Source organism: Heterodontus francisci, chromosome 12 (assembly GCF_036365525.1).
Source record: "Heterodontus francisci isolate sHetFra1 chromosome 12, sHetFra1.hap1, whole genome shotgun sequence".
NCBI classification, from domain to species: domain Eukaryota; kingdom Metazoa; phylum Chordata; class Chondrichthyes; order Heterodontiformes; family Heterodontidae; genus Heterodontus; species Heterodontus francisci.
Genome location: NC_090382.1, coordinates 111,319,247 through 111,334,403, shown reverse-complemented (window position 1 = coordinate 111,334,403; position 15,157 = coordinate 111,319,247). Strand labels below are relative to the sequence as shown.

Genomic DNA, 15,157 nt, shown 5'->3' with positions numbered 1-15,157 from the left:
TGACCAGCTGTGAGCTAGATCTGTTCTGAATATATTCTATTTACCATGGTGGTAATTCCAACAACACGATGGACAGTACCTGGGATTTCGGCTCCACAAGCACCGTGCAGCAGCCTCCCCTACCAATACTGTCATGGACAGAGGTATCTGCCACAGGTAGATTGGTGAGGGCGAGGTCAAGCAGGTTTTCTCTATTCTTGGACTCTCACTACCTGCTGCAGGCCCAGTCTGGCAGCTATGTCCTTCAGGACCAGCTCAGTCAATCGTGGTGCTACCGCGCCACTTTTGATGATAGGCATTGAAGTCTCCCAACCAGAGTACATTATGTGCCCTTGCTACCCTCAATGTTTCTTCCAAGTACTGATTCATCAGCTGAAAGAGGATGGAAGGTACTAATCAGCAGGAAGTTTTCTTGCCCATATTTGAACTAATGCCATGAGACTTCATGGGGTCTGGAGTCAATGCTGAGAATAAATGTATATTAATGTGTCGCAAGAACTGTTGGAGGTGGGATGGAGACGGAGGAATCTGGGACATTGCCTGTAAGGTATGACTTGGTGAGTATGACGATATGAGGCTAGTGCTTGATTCATCTGTGTGACAGTTGTCCCAATTTTAGCACAAGTCCGCAGATGTAAGTGAGGAGGACCTTTCAACGTCAGCTGGGCAGGGCGTGCCAATGTCTTTTTCGGTGCATGGTGGTCTGTCCGGTTTTATTTTTTTTCGGCTTGTCTGTAGTGGTTTGGTATAATTGAATGGCTTGCTAGGCCATATCAGAGGGCAGTTAAGAGTCAAGAATATTGCTGCAGGTCTGGAGTCACATGTAGCCCACAAGGCATATTTCCTTCCCTAAAGGGCATTAGTGACCGAGATATTTTTATTTTATTTTAAGACCATCTGGTCCTTTTATGGGCACCATTACTGAAACTAATTTTTCATTCCAGATTTATAAATTAATTGATTTTAAATTTCAGCAGCTACCGTGGTGGGATTTGTGCTCGTGTCCCCAGAGCATTAGTCTGGACCTCTGGATTACTAGTTCAGTAAAATGACACCTCGCCCGCATCACAATAAATGGACCTGCACTGATATGATTATGTGACGTCATCCTTTATATTTTCTGGTTTCGTTGGAATTGCACGGCATTAACTTTATCTCAGTGACAACTTCATGTTAAGCAATTTCATGGGTAACTTAACAGTCGTCAACTTGATGTGAAATTCGAAACAGTCTCACGACGGGCGCTGACCAATAGTTTTCTAGTGAAAATTTAATTACATTGTCTTGTTCCTTTTCAAAGAGTTGTGTTGTCTGACTCCTGTTCTCTCTTTTCCTTCAAGCCAACAAAAATTTGATTTTTCTCATTGAATAAGCCGGCATTGCACATTGCACATGATGTTTGTGAAGTCATACTTTATGTTTATCGGGTTCGCCTGAGCTACTGGGCGTCAGTTATAGTTCAGCGGGTACTTCATAGCAATCAATTTCGTCTGAAGTTCGCAGCTGTCTCACTGCCTTTTTTATTGTCATTTGTACTTCTTTTAATTTCTATCTAAAAAAAGGACATAAGTTTGGCCCTTTATCACTGTGCTTTAACTTGCATCATCATCCCTTCTGTTAGTTAACAATTCTTGCTTTTCGCTGACCTTTCTTCGTTTTCTTTCCTCGTCTACACCCTTTCCTGGTCTCCATCCTTCCTTAAGAACCTGTTGCATCTCAAACTTTTTCCAGTTCTGAGAAACCTGAAAGGTTAACTCTGCTTTTCTCTCCACAAATGCTGCAAAACCTGCTAAGTATTTTCAGCATCTTTTGTTATTGGAGGTGCTGTCTTTTGGATGAGACCTGAAACCGAGACCTTGGCTGTCCTCGCAGGTGAGGGCAAAATATCCCATGGCATGATTTCAAAGAGCAGGGGATCCCCGGGGTCCTGGACAATATCTTTTCCCTCAGTCAACATCATTTAAACAGATTATCTAGTCATCATCGCATTGCTGCTTGTGGGAGTTTGCTGTGAGCAAGCTGGCTGCCGCATTTCCTATATTACAAAAAGTGACTTCATTTCAGAAGTACTTCATTGACTGTAAATCGCTTTGGGACATCAGGTAGTTGTGAAAGGCGCTAAATAAATGCAAATCTTGTATTTCTATTTCAGATTTTCATCATCCAAAGTAGTTTGCTTTTGTAGCAGTGTTAAATTCACCGCCTTGAAGAAGAAGTTCTGTTCTCTCTGACTGGATTTCCATTTGTCTCTTTTACCTTGTTCAGCTTCATTGCTTTCTATTTCCCTTCTCGTGTTGATCAGGTATCTACCAAAACTCTCATTCACAGCCACATCTTTTTCTTCATTCCTTTGGCTCCATGTGGATTCCAACTGATATTTCACCTTCATATTTTGGGCCACTCACAATTTCAGATACCTACAAGATAATCAACTTGAGCAGCTGCTCTTGCCAATTCCTAAGACCCACACTTACAGTAACATGCATAAAAAGCTAAAAACTGACAATGTTTCAAATACTTCCTGCTTCAAGCTTACGTAAGCCACCACAAGCGATCAAGGCAAAAAGAAGCACCTCCTTCCCCTTCTGTATCCAATTTGCAGCAGTTATCAAATTCTCAACATCGTATTCCATTCATGATCCACTTAAATACCATTCTGATCTGTGGTTGGGTTTTGTTCTGATACATGGAAAGGATTCACCAACACTAAGTTCTGTGCAGGTCTAGGCAATGTTAAAAACTTCCTTCCTTATTCAATTGAAGAAAAAGAAATATAAACATGAATTGGTTGCCAACTGTAAGATGTGGTCCAGGAGTCAGAGATTACACAAAAAGGGGGTAGAGTTCATAGGTGGTTTTCAAGTAGTTTATTGTGAATCAGCTGTTTAAATATGATGATGCATATGATAAATAAACAGAAAAGACATACGATCCATAACAGGTTGAACGGTTCACCGATCCCAGATCATACGGTGCACCAGAACAGTGGTGGCACTCTCCCCGATGGATGAGGAAGGGGAGATGTTTGTGGTCTCTTCTTTAAAATAAATGTGCTGTGTAAGAAATGGCTGTCTAATAATCTTATAAAATCCCCAGATGTCTTGAGCTAACTGAAGTGTTAGGGTGAAGACAGCATAGATTCCATTTCAGGTAGGTCTCCTCTTCTTCCATCTGAAGAAGACAACAGATTTCTCTCCCGAGCACCTGTTTATATGCATTATTTCTAGGGGCTGATGTGTGTTCAATGTCGATCCCTTGATCGATTGCAATTGCCCAATCACCAAGGGACAGTAAACCGCTCCTCTGCCAATCACTCTGCCAATCTCATGTTTGGTACCGTTTGCAAACTTCTGCCAAACACTTGTCTCGAGAAGGAGGTTTCGTCTTATCAGCTTTGGGAATGTCTTGTTTCAGGCACTGTGCTAAAGTCATGTTAACAGGCCTACGCTGTCATTTGTCAACAAGGCAGACTGCAATAGAATCTTTCCAAATAAGAGAAATAGAGAGTTATTTCCATAATATTGATTTTTAAAAGATTTTATAAGGTTATTAGACAGCCATTTCTTACACAGCACATTTATTTAAAATGAATAAAAGGTATGACATGGTAACCATTACAGAGACATGGCTGCAAGGCGGTCAGTAATGGGAAGTAAATATGCCAGGTTATAAGGTCTATAGGAAAATTGGAAAAATATTAGAGGGTGAGTAATAGCCCTAGTAATAGACTCACAGAATCGTTACAGCGCAGAAGGAGGCCATTCGGCCCATCATGTTCGCACCGGCTGTCTGAAAGATCAACTCTCTCACTTCCATTCCCCTGCCTTCGCCCCGTAACCCTGCACATTCTTCATTTTCATATAACTGTCTAATTCCCTTTTGAATGCTTCAATTGAACCTGCCTCCACCACGCTTTCAGGCAGCGCATACAGGACCTTAATTACAGAGATTAGGCAAGTATGTAGCAAAGGCAGAATGTTTTTAGTGGGGGATTTTAACTTTCATATAGGTTGTGTTGAGCAGAATAGCACACGTCAGAAAGATAATGAATTTCTTGAGTGTGTCCCGGAGAGTTTTCTGCAGCAATGTGATCTAGCACCAATGAGGGCATGCCATATTAGATTCCGTCATGAGTAATAGAGCAGATTTAATTAACAGCCTAACGGTGAATGAACACTTATCGAATAGTGATCATAATATGATGGAGTTCAATGCAGTGTTTGAAAGAAATAAATGTAAAATGGCGACTACGATTCCAGATTTAGGTAAGGCTGACTTCAAACGGATGAGACGGATACTGTCCAAACTAAAAGGGTCAAACCTGGTAATGTGTAAAACAACAAATCAGCGAGAGGTGTTCAAAAATAATTTAGTGTGATACAGAACCAGCTTACACCCATAAGGCGCTAGACCTCTACTTGCCATGGGCAAATAAAGAAATAAGAGACAACATAAAACTAAAAGGAAAGGCATGCATCAGTTCAACAAACAAAATCCTAGAGAATGGGAAAGATATATTTCCTTAACTATTGCTATTTAGAGGAAAGTAAAACATAATTACATTCAATATAACAGAAGTTGTTGATGGGGGTTGCAATACATGTTATTTGAAACGAATTTTCTAAAATGGAGTCGTACACTTAAGATTTCCAGATTATAACTTTCCATATTAGCAACAGTGCGATAGAGAAACTGTGGCGGTTCTTTACCTGTACCAGACCCTGTCTGTAACTTCTGTCCATTATAAATCATATCAGTAGCTTTTATTGTTGAACAGGGGTTGTTTGCTTTGTTTGAAGTTAGAAAACTTTCTCTTTTTTACGCATCAATGGTAAACAATTCTATAAAGCGAGTTCCGTCTCTAAGGGATTTTGATTTTGCTTTGTATTTTTCCACGTGGAACTCGTTCGATGAACCAGAAAAGAGAAATGTGATTCATTGGTGTTCATATATTTTGACACGTCAGTGGCTTGGGATCTGGGATGTCCTCATTTTTCAATTGCCCTCCTGTGAGTTAATTCTATCGATGCATATTCAGTTCTCCTTTTATCATTGATGAGATTTTGCAGCAGCCTTAAACGTTTTTCAATCCTTTGTAAGATATTTGGCATAATTTTATTTAACGCTTCCTCAGTTGAATTCTGAGTAAAATTAATTGTAGGTTAGGTAGCGTGTTATTTTGCTGTCACGATTGCCACCTCAATATGCCACCACAACAGTTCCCCCCCTCCCCCCCCCCCACTTTTTAACGTGTCTACATGAACAACATGCCAACATCCGTAAATTCGGAGAACGTGATCCCCCGGGATTCAATTTTTCATCCATATTACACATGACAGTTTGAAAGGAAAGAACTTTAACAAAACGTCTGAAAGCTATTCACACAGACTAATCAAGCAACAGCCTGACATAGTCATACTCACGGAATCATACCTGACAGACAATATTCCAGATACTGCCATCACCATCCCTGGGTATGTCCTGTCCCACCGACAGGACAGACCCACCAGACGTGGTGACACAGTGGTATACAGTAGGGAGGGACTTGCCCTGGGTGACCTCAACATCTACTCTGGAGTTCATGAAGTCTCATGGCATTAAATCAAACATAGACAAGGAAACCTCCTGCTGATTACCATCTACCCCCTCCCTCAGCTGATGAGTCAGTACTCCTCCATGTTGAACAACACTTGGAGGAAGCACCCAGGGTGGCGAGGGTGCAAAATGTACTCTGGGTGGGGGACTTCAATGTCCATCACCAAGAGTGGCTCGGTAGCACCACTACTGACCGAGCTGGCCGAGTCCCCTAAAGGACATATCGGCTAGACTGGGTATGCAGCAGGTCGTGAGGGAAGCAACAAGAGGGGAAAACATACTTGACCTCGCCCTCACCAATCTGCCTGCCGCAGATGCTTCTGTCCATGACAGTATTGGTAGGAGTGACCACCGCACAGTCCTTGTGGAGACGAAGTCCCGCCTTCACATTGAGGATACCCTCCATTGTGATGTGTGGCACAACCACCGTACCAAATGGGATAGATTTTGAACAGATCTAGCAATGCAAAACTGGGCATCCATGAGGTGCTGTGGGCCTTCAGCAGCAGCAGAATTGCACTCAACCACAATCTGTAACCTCATGGCCAGGCATATCCCCCACTCTACCGTTACCATCACGCCAGGAGACCAACCCTGGTTCAATGAAGAGTGCAGGAGGGCATGCCAGGAGCAGTACCAGGCATACCTCAAAATGAGGTGTCAGTCTGGTCAAGCTACAACACAGGACTATCTGCGTGCCAAACTGTGTAAGCAGCATGTAATAGACAGAGTTAAGGATCCCATAACCAACGAATCAGATCCATGCTCTGCAGTCCTGCCACATCTAGCCAAAAATGGTGCTGGACCATTAAGCAACTAAATGGAGGAGGTGGCTCCACGAATATCCCCATACTCAATGATGGGGGAGCCCAGCACATCAGTGCGAAAGATAAGGCTGAAGTATTTGCAACAATCTTCAGCCAGAAGTGCCGAGTTGATGAACCATCTAGGCCTCCTTCTGAAGTCCCCAGCATCACAGATGCCAGACTTCAGCCAATTCGATTCACTCTGCATGATATCAAGAAACGACTGAAGTCACTGGATACAGCAAAAGCTATGGTCCTTGACAATATTCCTGCAATAGTACTGCAGACCTGTTCTCCACAACTTGCCGGGCCCCTAGCCAAGCTGTTCCAGTACAAATACAACACTGGCATCTACCCTGCAATGTGGAAAATTGCCCAGGTATGTTCTGTACACAAAGAGCAGGGCAAGTCCAACCTGGCCAATTACTGCCCCATCAGTCTGCTCTCAATCATCCATAAAGTGCTGGAAGGTGTCATTAACAGTGCCATCAAGTGGCACATGCTTCGCAATAACCAGCTCATTGATGCTCAGTTTGGGTTCCACTAGGGCCACTCAGCTCCTAACCTCATTGCAGCCTTGGTTCAAACATGGACAAAAGAGCTGAACTCAAGAGGTGAGGTGAGAGTGACTGCCCTTGACATCAACACAGCATTTGTCTGAGTATGGCATCAAGGAGCCCTAGCAAAACTGAGGTCAATGGGAATCAGGGGGAAAAGCCGCCACTGACTGGAGTCATACCTAGAGCAAAGGAAGGTGGTTGTGGTTGTTGGAGGTCAATCATCTGAGCTCCAGGACATCACTGCAGGAGTTCCTTCGGATAGTGTCCTAGGCACAACCATCTTCAACTGTTGCATCAATGACCTTCTTTCAATCAGAAGGTCAGAAGTGGGGATGCTCGCTGATGATTGCACAATGTTCAGCACCATTCGTGACTCCTCAGATACTGAAGCAGTCCTTGTAGAAATGCAGCAAGTCCTGGAAAATATCCAGGCTTGGGCTGATAAGTGGCAAGTCACATTCGCGCCACACAAGTGCCAGGCAATGACCATCTCCAACAAGAGAGAATCTAACCATCTCCCCTTGACCTTAAACGGCATTACCATCGCTTAATCCCCCACTATCAACATCCTAGGGGCTACCATCGACCAGAAACGGAACTGGAGTAGCCATAGAAATACCGTGGCTACAAGAGCAGGTCAGAGGCTAGGAATCCTGAGGCGAGTGACTCCCCAAAGCCTGTCCACCATCTACAAGGCACAAGTTAGGAGTGTAATGGAATACTCTCCACCTGCCTGGATGGGTGCAGCAAGATCAACACTCAAGAAGCTCGACAACATCCAGGACAAAGCTTGATTGGCACCCCATCTACAAACATTCACTCCCTCCATCACTGACGCACAGTGGCAGCAGTGTGTACCATCTAAAAGATGCACTGCAGCAATGCACCAAGGCTCCTTAGACAGCACCTTCCAAACCCGCGACCTCTACCAACTAGAAGGACAAGGGCAGAAAATGCATGGGAACACCACCTCCTGCAAGTTCCCCTCCAAGTCACACACTATCCTGACTTGGAACTATATTGCCGTTGCTTCACTATACTGGGTCAAATTCCTGGAACTCCCTTCCTAACAGCACTGTGGGTGTACCTACCACAAATGGACTGTAGCGGTTCAAGAAGGCAGCTCACCACCACCTTCTCAAGGGCAATTAGGGATGGGCAATAAATGCTGGCCTGGCCAGCGACGCCCACATCCCATGAATGAATAAAAAAACCATAAAGATACTAGAAACCAAGATGTAAATGCAACATAATCTTTGAGTGGCATGCAATTCGATTAGAAGCAACTGCATTAGTCCCCTCGCTTTATCTTTAGAGGAACGGAGTAAAATTACAAGAAAGTTGTGCTACTTCTTTATGAATGGTTGGCTAGGAAGTTAGTTGCAGTATTGTCTGCATTATGGGATGTGGGCATCTCGGTAAGTCTGTAATTTATTGTCTATTAGTTATTGTCCTTGAAAAAGTGGCATTGACCTGCTTTCTCGAACTGCTGCAGTGCGTGCTGTGAAGGCTCTCCATTAATGCTGTTAGGGAGGGAGTTCCTGGACTTTGACCCAGCGACAATGAAAGAACAATTTATTTCCACAACGGAATGCAAGTGGTGGTGTTCCCTTGCACATGCTGCCCTTTTCCTTCTCGCAGGTACAGTTTGGTGTTTGGGAGGCACTTTCGAAGAAACCACGGAGAATTGCTGCAGTGCAACTTGTAGATGGTTTGCCTGCATCCACAGTGCACCTGTAGTGGAGGGAATGAATCTCTAAGGTTGTGAATGGCGTGCTGATCCAGTAGGTTTCTTCCTCCCGGGTGCTGCTGAGCTTCTTGGATTGTAGTTTGCAATGTCCGGATGAGTATATATGAGGAAATTAGAGGTGCATGCATCAAGCATAATGCAGGAATCATGGGAGAATTTAATCTTCATATAGCCTGGGCAAATATCAGTCGAATAGTTTGGAGGACAAATTAATGCAATGAATACAAGATGGTTTTCTAGATCAGTACGTCGAACATATGAACATACAAACATACAAATTAGAAGCAGGAGTAGGCCAGGCGGACCCTCAAGCCTGCTGCTCCATTCAATAAGATCATAGCTGATCTGATTGCAACTTCAACTCCACATTCCTGCCTACCCCCAATAACTTCTCACCGCTTGCTTATTAAGAATCTATCTACTTTTGCCTTAAAATATTCAAAGACCCTGCTTCCACTGCCTTTTGAGGAACAGAGTTCCAAAGACTCTCTGAGAGAAAAATAACATTCTCCTCATCGCTGTCTTAAATGTGTGAATCCTTATTTTTAAACAGTTCTAGATTCTCCCACAAGGGGAATAATCCTTTCCACGTCCACCCTGTCAAGATCCCTCAGAATCTTATATGTTTCTATCAAGTCGCCTTTTACACTTCTAAACTCCAGTGGATTCAAGCTTAGCCTGCCCAACCTTTCCTTGTAAGGCAACCCACCCATTATTGGTAAACCTTCCAACGCATTTACATCCTTCCTTAAATAAGGAGACCAATACTGTACACAATACTCTAGATGTGGTCTCACCAATGCTCTGTATTGCTGAAGCATAACCTCCCTACTTTTGTATTCAATTTCTGTCGCAATAAATGATAACATTTTATTAGCTTTCCTAATTACTTGCTGTAGCTGCATACTAACCCTTTGTGCTTCATACACTACGAGACCCAGATCTCAATCTCTCACTATTTGGATAATATGCCTCTTTCTCATTCTTCCTGCAAAAATGGATACTTTCATTTTCTCGATTTAAACACCATTTTCCAGATCTTTTTCCACTCACGTATCCTATCTATAACCCTTTGAAGCCTCATTATGTCCTCTTCACAACTTACTTTCCTACCTACCTTTGCGTCATCAACACATTTAGCAACCATGTCTTTGTTTCCTTCACATAAACTGTAAAATGTTGAGGCCCCAGCACTGATCCATGTGGCTCACCACTTGTTTCAACTTGCCAACCAGAAAATGACTCATTTATGCCTACTCTCTGTTTCTTGTTAGCTAGCCAATTTTCTATCCATGCCAAAATGTCACCCTCTGTACCATGGTATTTTATTTTCCGCAATAACCTTTGATGTGGCACCTTATCAAATGCCTGCTGGAACTCTAAGTGCATCCATCAGTTCCCCTTTATCCACAGCACATGTTACTTCTTCAAAGAACTCCAATGAATCGGTTAAACATGATTTCCCTTTCACAAAATCATTTTTGGCTCTGCCTGATTACCTTGAGTTTTTCTAATGTCGAGGAGCCAACAGGGAATAGGCTATTTTAGATCTAATACTGTACAATATGAGACCGCTCATTCATAATCTTGTAGTAAAGGAGCATCTAGGGAAAAAATATCATAATATGATAGAATTTTACATTGCGTTTGAAAGCGATTTAGTTAAGTCAGAAAGTAGGCTCTTCAATCTAAACAAAGCAAACCACATAAGTATGAGTGACGAGTTGGTAAGGTAAACTGGGAAGCTAGCTTAACAGAATTGATGGTTAAGCAATGACAAACATTTAAAGGACGTATTCATGATTTGCAGCAAATCATTAAAGAAATGTGGTCCTACTGTGGCTCTAAAAAGAAGTTAAAGATAGTATTGGAATAATGGAAGAGGCTTATATGGTTGCCAATAAAATAGTAAACCTGGGGATTGGGAGGAATTTGAATTCAGCAAAGGATTTATATTCAGCAGATTTATACTAATTTTGTCTGAGATAGAGTAACTGTTGGAATTAGGTTGAAGCATGTTAAAAACTAGATTCTAATTATAATGAGAACTGGATTCTGCCATTACCATGGAAACAGAAAAAAAAGTTTGTTCTAACGCTAAGAAGCAAGTCAGGGAAGCCCAATACATATGCTGGTATACCTTGTGGGATTCATGATTGGATAGAATTGGAGGTGTGGAAGATACATGTTTAGACGGACTTTTCATTAGTTCCGGCTTCTGAGGTATAGCCTAGGAGGTGTAGGTTATTTGCAGTGCAGTAGGGCCATCTGGGACACCAATGTAGGCAAGTGCAAGTCTGTATAAGTACATCAAACAAGGAACGGGCCATGTAAAATGACCTACCCAAAGGACATTTAAGACTGTTATAATGGTAACATGATTTCTAATTCTTCTTTGTAAACTGCTGCTAAAATACTATAATTTATAAAGGTATATGTAAAGTTTTTTTATGCGTAAATAAATTATAATTGTTACCAATAAGGTACTTAGGATACAGGCTTGATACACTCGGACTTTTGTGTTCCGTGTCAGTGCACCATTTTCCCACACTCTCTTGGCCAGTCTGGACATAGCAGTGGAAGCCTTTCCCATGTGCTTGTTGATTTCTGCATCGAGCGACAGGTTACTGGTGATAGTTGAGCCTAGGTAGGTGAACTGTTGAACCACTTCCAGAGCGTGGTCGCCGATATTGATGGATGGAGCATTTCTGACGTCCTGTCCCATGATGTTCGTTTTCTTGAGGCTGATGGTTCGGCCAAATTCGTTGCAGGCAGCCGCAAACCTGTCGATGAGTCTCTGCAAACACTCTGCAGTGTGAGATGTTAAAGCAGCATCGTCAGCAAAGAGGAGTTCCCTGATGAGGACTTCCTGTACTTTGGTCTTCACTCTTAGATGGGCAAGGTTGAACAACCTGCCCCCTGATCTTGTGTGGCGGAAAATTCCTTCTTCTGAAGACTTGAACGCATGTGAGAGCAGCAGAGAGAAGAAAATCCCAAACAGTGTGGGTGCGAGAACACAGCCCTGTTTCACGACACTCAGGATAGGAAAGGGGTCTGATGAGGCGCCGCTATGCTGAATTGTGCCTTTCATATTGTCATGGAATGAGGTGATCATTAACATACCCTATTAACATCTATTGATTTTTACTGCGTAATGTAACAGTTGCCTAGGGAAGTACATAAGTATTTCATCTATAACTAGCAAAATAAATTTCCTGTCTAAATTACTTCTTCATATTGATGTCACTAACAGTGATGTCACGAACAGGTAACATAGGATGGCAGGTCTTTAGGAACAGAAAATCACTCTTCGATGATTCCGGCGATAAGCGAAGCGTGCAACGATGAGTTTCAGAAATAGGGAGCGTCTGACCTGTGCCATAGTAATTTAAAGATTCGTTTTGTGCAGGTCTGCGATTAAAAACAGCATTGGAGTTCCTCTGCGTGCAACAGCAATACATTGTAGAGCTGGGGTAACGCGTGTTATTTCCAACGTTTTTACACATCAGGATAACCAGAAAGATAATGGTGACAAGAAATATGACGCTTGTTGATCCAAAAATTATTATTAAATACATATCTAGATCTGAGACTTGTTGATTGTGTTTGGAGTGGTCCCGACGTTCAGACGATGTTTCTGTAACATTCGCCTGCATCATAAAAAGGATTGTGACCGTGCTTGACAGGCTCGGTTGTCCATTGTCCTTCACCAAGACAACCACTCTTTTTGTAGTGGTGTCTTTCTCCGTAAATCTTGGGGTTGTTCTGATCTCCCCGGAGTAAAGGCCTACAGTGACAAGATTCCGTTCAGCGGTCTCAATCAGTTCGTAGGAAAGTCGTGCGTTCTGACCGGAATCTGCGTCATTAGCCACGACCTTGGCGACTAAGCATCCTGGATATATTGACTGGGGCATAATCTCCACTTGTGCGGATCTGTTCCACGTTCGTGGTGAAATAATAAGTGGAGCATTGTCATTTTGATCCAAGATAATAACGTTCACCACAGCATTAGTGCTTAGCGGTGGGAATCCAGCATCCTGAGCTTGAACTTTGATCTGGTATTTATTCAATTGCTCATAGTCAAAGGAGCGAAGCGCATAAAGGCTCCCATTTTTCGAGTTAATAGTGAAATACGCAGATGCAGGCATGTCGTGCATCCGATTCTCCAGAATAGAATAGGAGACATCTCCGTTCTGGTCCAAATCAGGATCCAGAGCGGTAACAGAAAAAATAGATGCACCCGGAGTATTGTTCTCCAACAGATACACTGTGTATGAGGACTGCATAAACCGCGGAGCGTTGTCATTTATATCCGAGACAAAAACGACGATTGTTTTGTTTGCCGAAAGTGCGGGAGATCCAGCATCCCATGCTGAAATGGATATGTTGTACAGAGAAACTGTTTCACGGTCTAGCATATCTGTGGTTACCAACTTGTAGTGATTCCTTAAAGTGGTTTGAAGTTTGAACGGTACGTTGATTGGAATATGACATCGAACGTGCCCGTTCTCCCCAGCATCTCGATCTGTCACACCGAATACAGCGATCACGGTGCCTGGTGCCGCATCCTCCGCTATTATTTTGATTACTGAGTTCAGCTTTATTTCGGGAGTGTTATCATTCACGTCAACTATTCTAACCAAAACTTTGGCTTGTCCAACATTTGGTGCGTTGTCCACAGCTTGTACCTCAAGCTCATACACGTCGGCGGCTTCAAAATCCAGTAAACCTTTAACTCTGATATCTCCTGTTTCCGCGTTCAAACTGAACAACTCGCGCTCTCTTAGTGAAGCGTAATTACTGAAGGAATATTTAAACTCAGCGTTTGTTCCTTCATCTAAATCAGTTGCGTGTATTTTAATAACGAATGCATCTTTAGGTGCGGTTTCTAACACACTAGTCTTGTATATTGCAAGATCGAATACTGGCGCGTTATCATTAACGTCTGCTATAGTAATGATAACCTGAGCTGTGCCAGATCTGTGCGGGATCCCACCATCAACAGCCGTCAATATCAGTTCAAAGGACGATTGTCGTTCGCGGTCCAAATGTTTTTTCAACAACAATTCTGCTACTTTGCTACCATCGTTGATTGTCTTCATTTTGAGGTCGAAGTGCTCATTCGAACTGATTTGGTAACTGCTGACAGTGTTCGTTCCCACGTCCGGGTCATACGCGCTCTCTAGCGCAAAGCACGTTCCCGGTGCAACCCACTCTGCGATCTGCAATGTCAATCTACTTGTCGGAAAAGTCGGTGAATTATCATTTACATCTCGTATCTCCACTTCAATAGGAAACATTTCCATAGGATTTTCTACCGCTAGCACTATAGAAATGGGACAGGTCAAGCGTTCCACGCAAAGCTGTTCTCTGTCGATTCTTTCAATGACAATTAAAATCGCATTTTCCACATTTAGCTCAAAATATTGCTTTCCGTCATCAGAGAGTAGCTGAAACCTACGAGCTGATAATTCCTGGACACTTATCCTTAAATCTTCAGCAATGTTTCCAACAAAGGCTCCAATTTCCTGTTCCTCGGGAATACTGTAGCGAATTTGGCCGGAAACCACGTCCGAGACAAGAAGCAACCATATAAAATACATCCCGCCGATTAGTGTATTCACCATTGCTCGGGATTTGGTTCCACAAACATTCGAAGTTCTGGCATTCATCTCAATATCCGCTTTTTTCCCACCTCAAAAAGTATTTGTTTGCATTTAAAAGCCGATATTAAATCCAAAAATGCACAAAAGCGACCAGATGGATCATTTTTAGCAGTGCTGCACCGCGGAACGCAAGTAGTGTGTCCTTTTCCTTTCGAGTTTGGTCTGCATTTGATAATGGTCGGGGTAGATCTCCCGCAGCGTCTCAGCTCCGTATTGGCAGACAGCGACACAAAGAGCCTCAATTATCAACTGCATCAGCTTTTCTTAAAGCAGGCTTGGTTCCCATTTTTTTTCACAAATTAAGTATTATATTTAAAGATGTACAATAAGAATACCGAACATGCATTTTAGTCATATGTTCATATTTTGACATGTGAATATATATGTAATTGAAATTCGCAAGTACAGTTTTATTATCATAAATAATCATTATTTATGTTCTAGAAATAAACTAAGCTAAGACAACTTAATTCGCATGGCTCCCTGCAGTCATCTGTTCATTACCTTTCATCATTGATGTTTGTTGAAAATAAAGTTTAAGAAATGAAATTAACAATGCAGTACGGCAGTATCCTCTCTAATTTAATCGATGTCCACAGGTTCAGTCCTTGCAAATTGTTTGGCAGCTTTATATTTTTGGTTGCCCTCTTGAATTCCAAGTGTAGAGGAAAAACGGATTTTGACGAGTTTCTTTCGCGGATGGATCATTATTCTAATGATCGATTGAAGGATTGAAAGGTTATTTTATTTTCTATTTTTCAGCCAAATCTCGCAACCGTT

General features: G+C 42.5%; 1 protein-coding gene across 1 annotated transcript; it reads right to left on the bottom strand.

Annotated features, from left to right (window-relative positions):
* Positions 1 to 8,567: 8,567 nt before the first annotated feature.
* LOC137376074 (protocadherin alpha-C2-like) lies at positions 8,568 to 14,521 on the bottom strand. The gene has a single exon (XM_068044087.1). The coding sequence runs from the start codon at positions 14,381 to 14,383 to the stop codon at positions 11,936 to 11,938; it is 2,448 nt and encodes an 815-aa protein (XP_067900188.1). The 5' UTR covers positions 14,384 to 14,521; the 3' UTR covers positions 8,568 to 11,935.
* Positions 14,522 to 15,157: the final 636 nt, after the last annotated feature.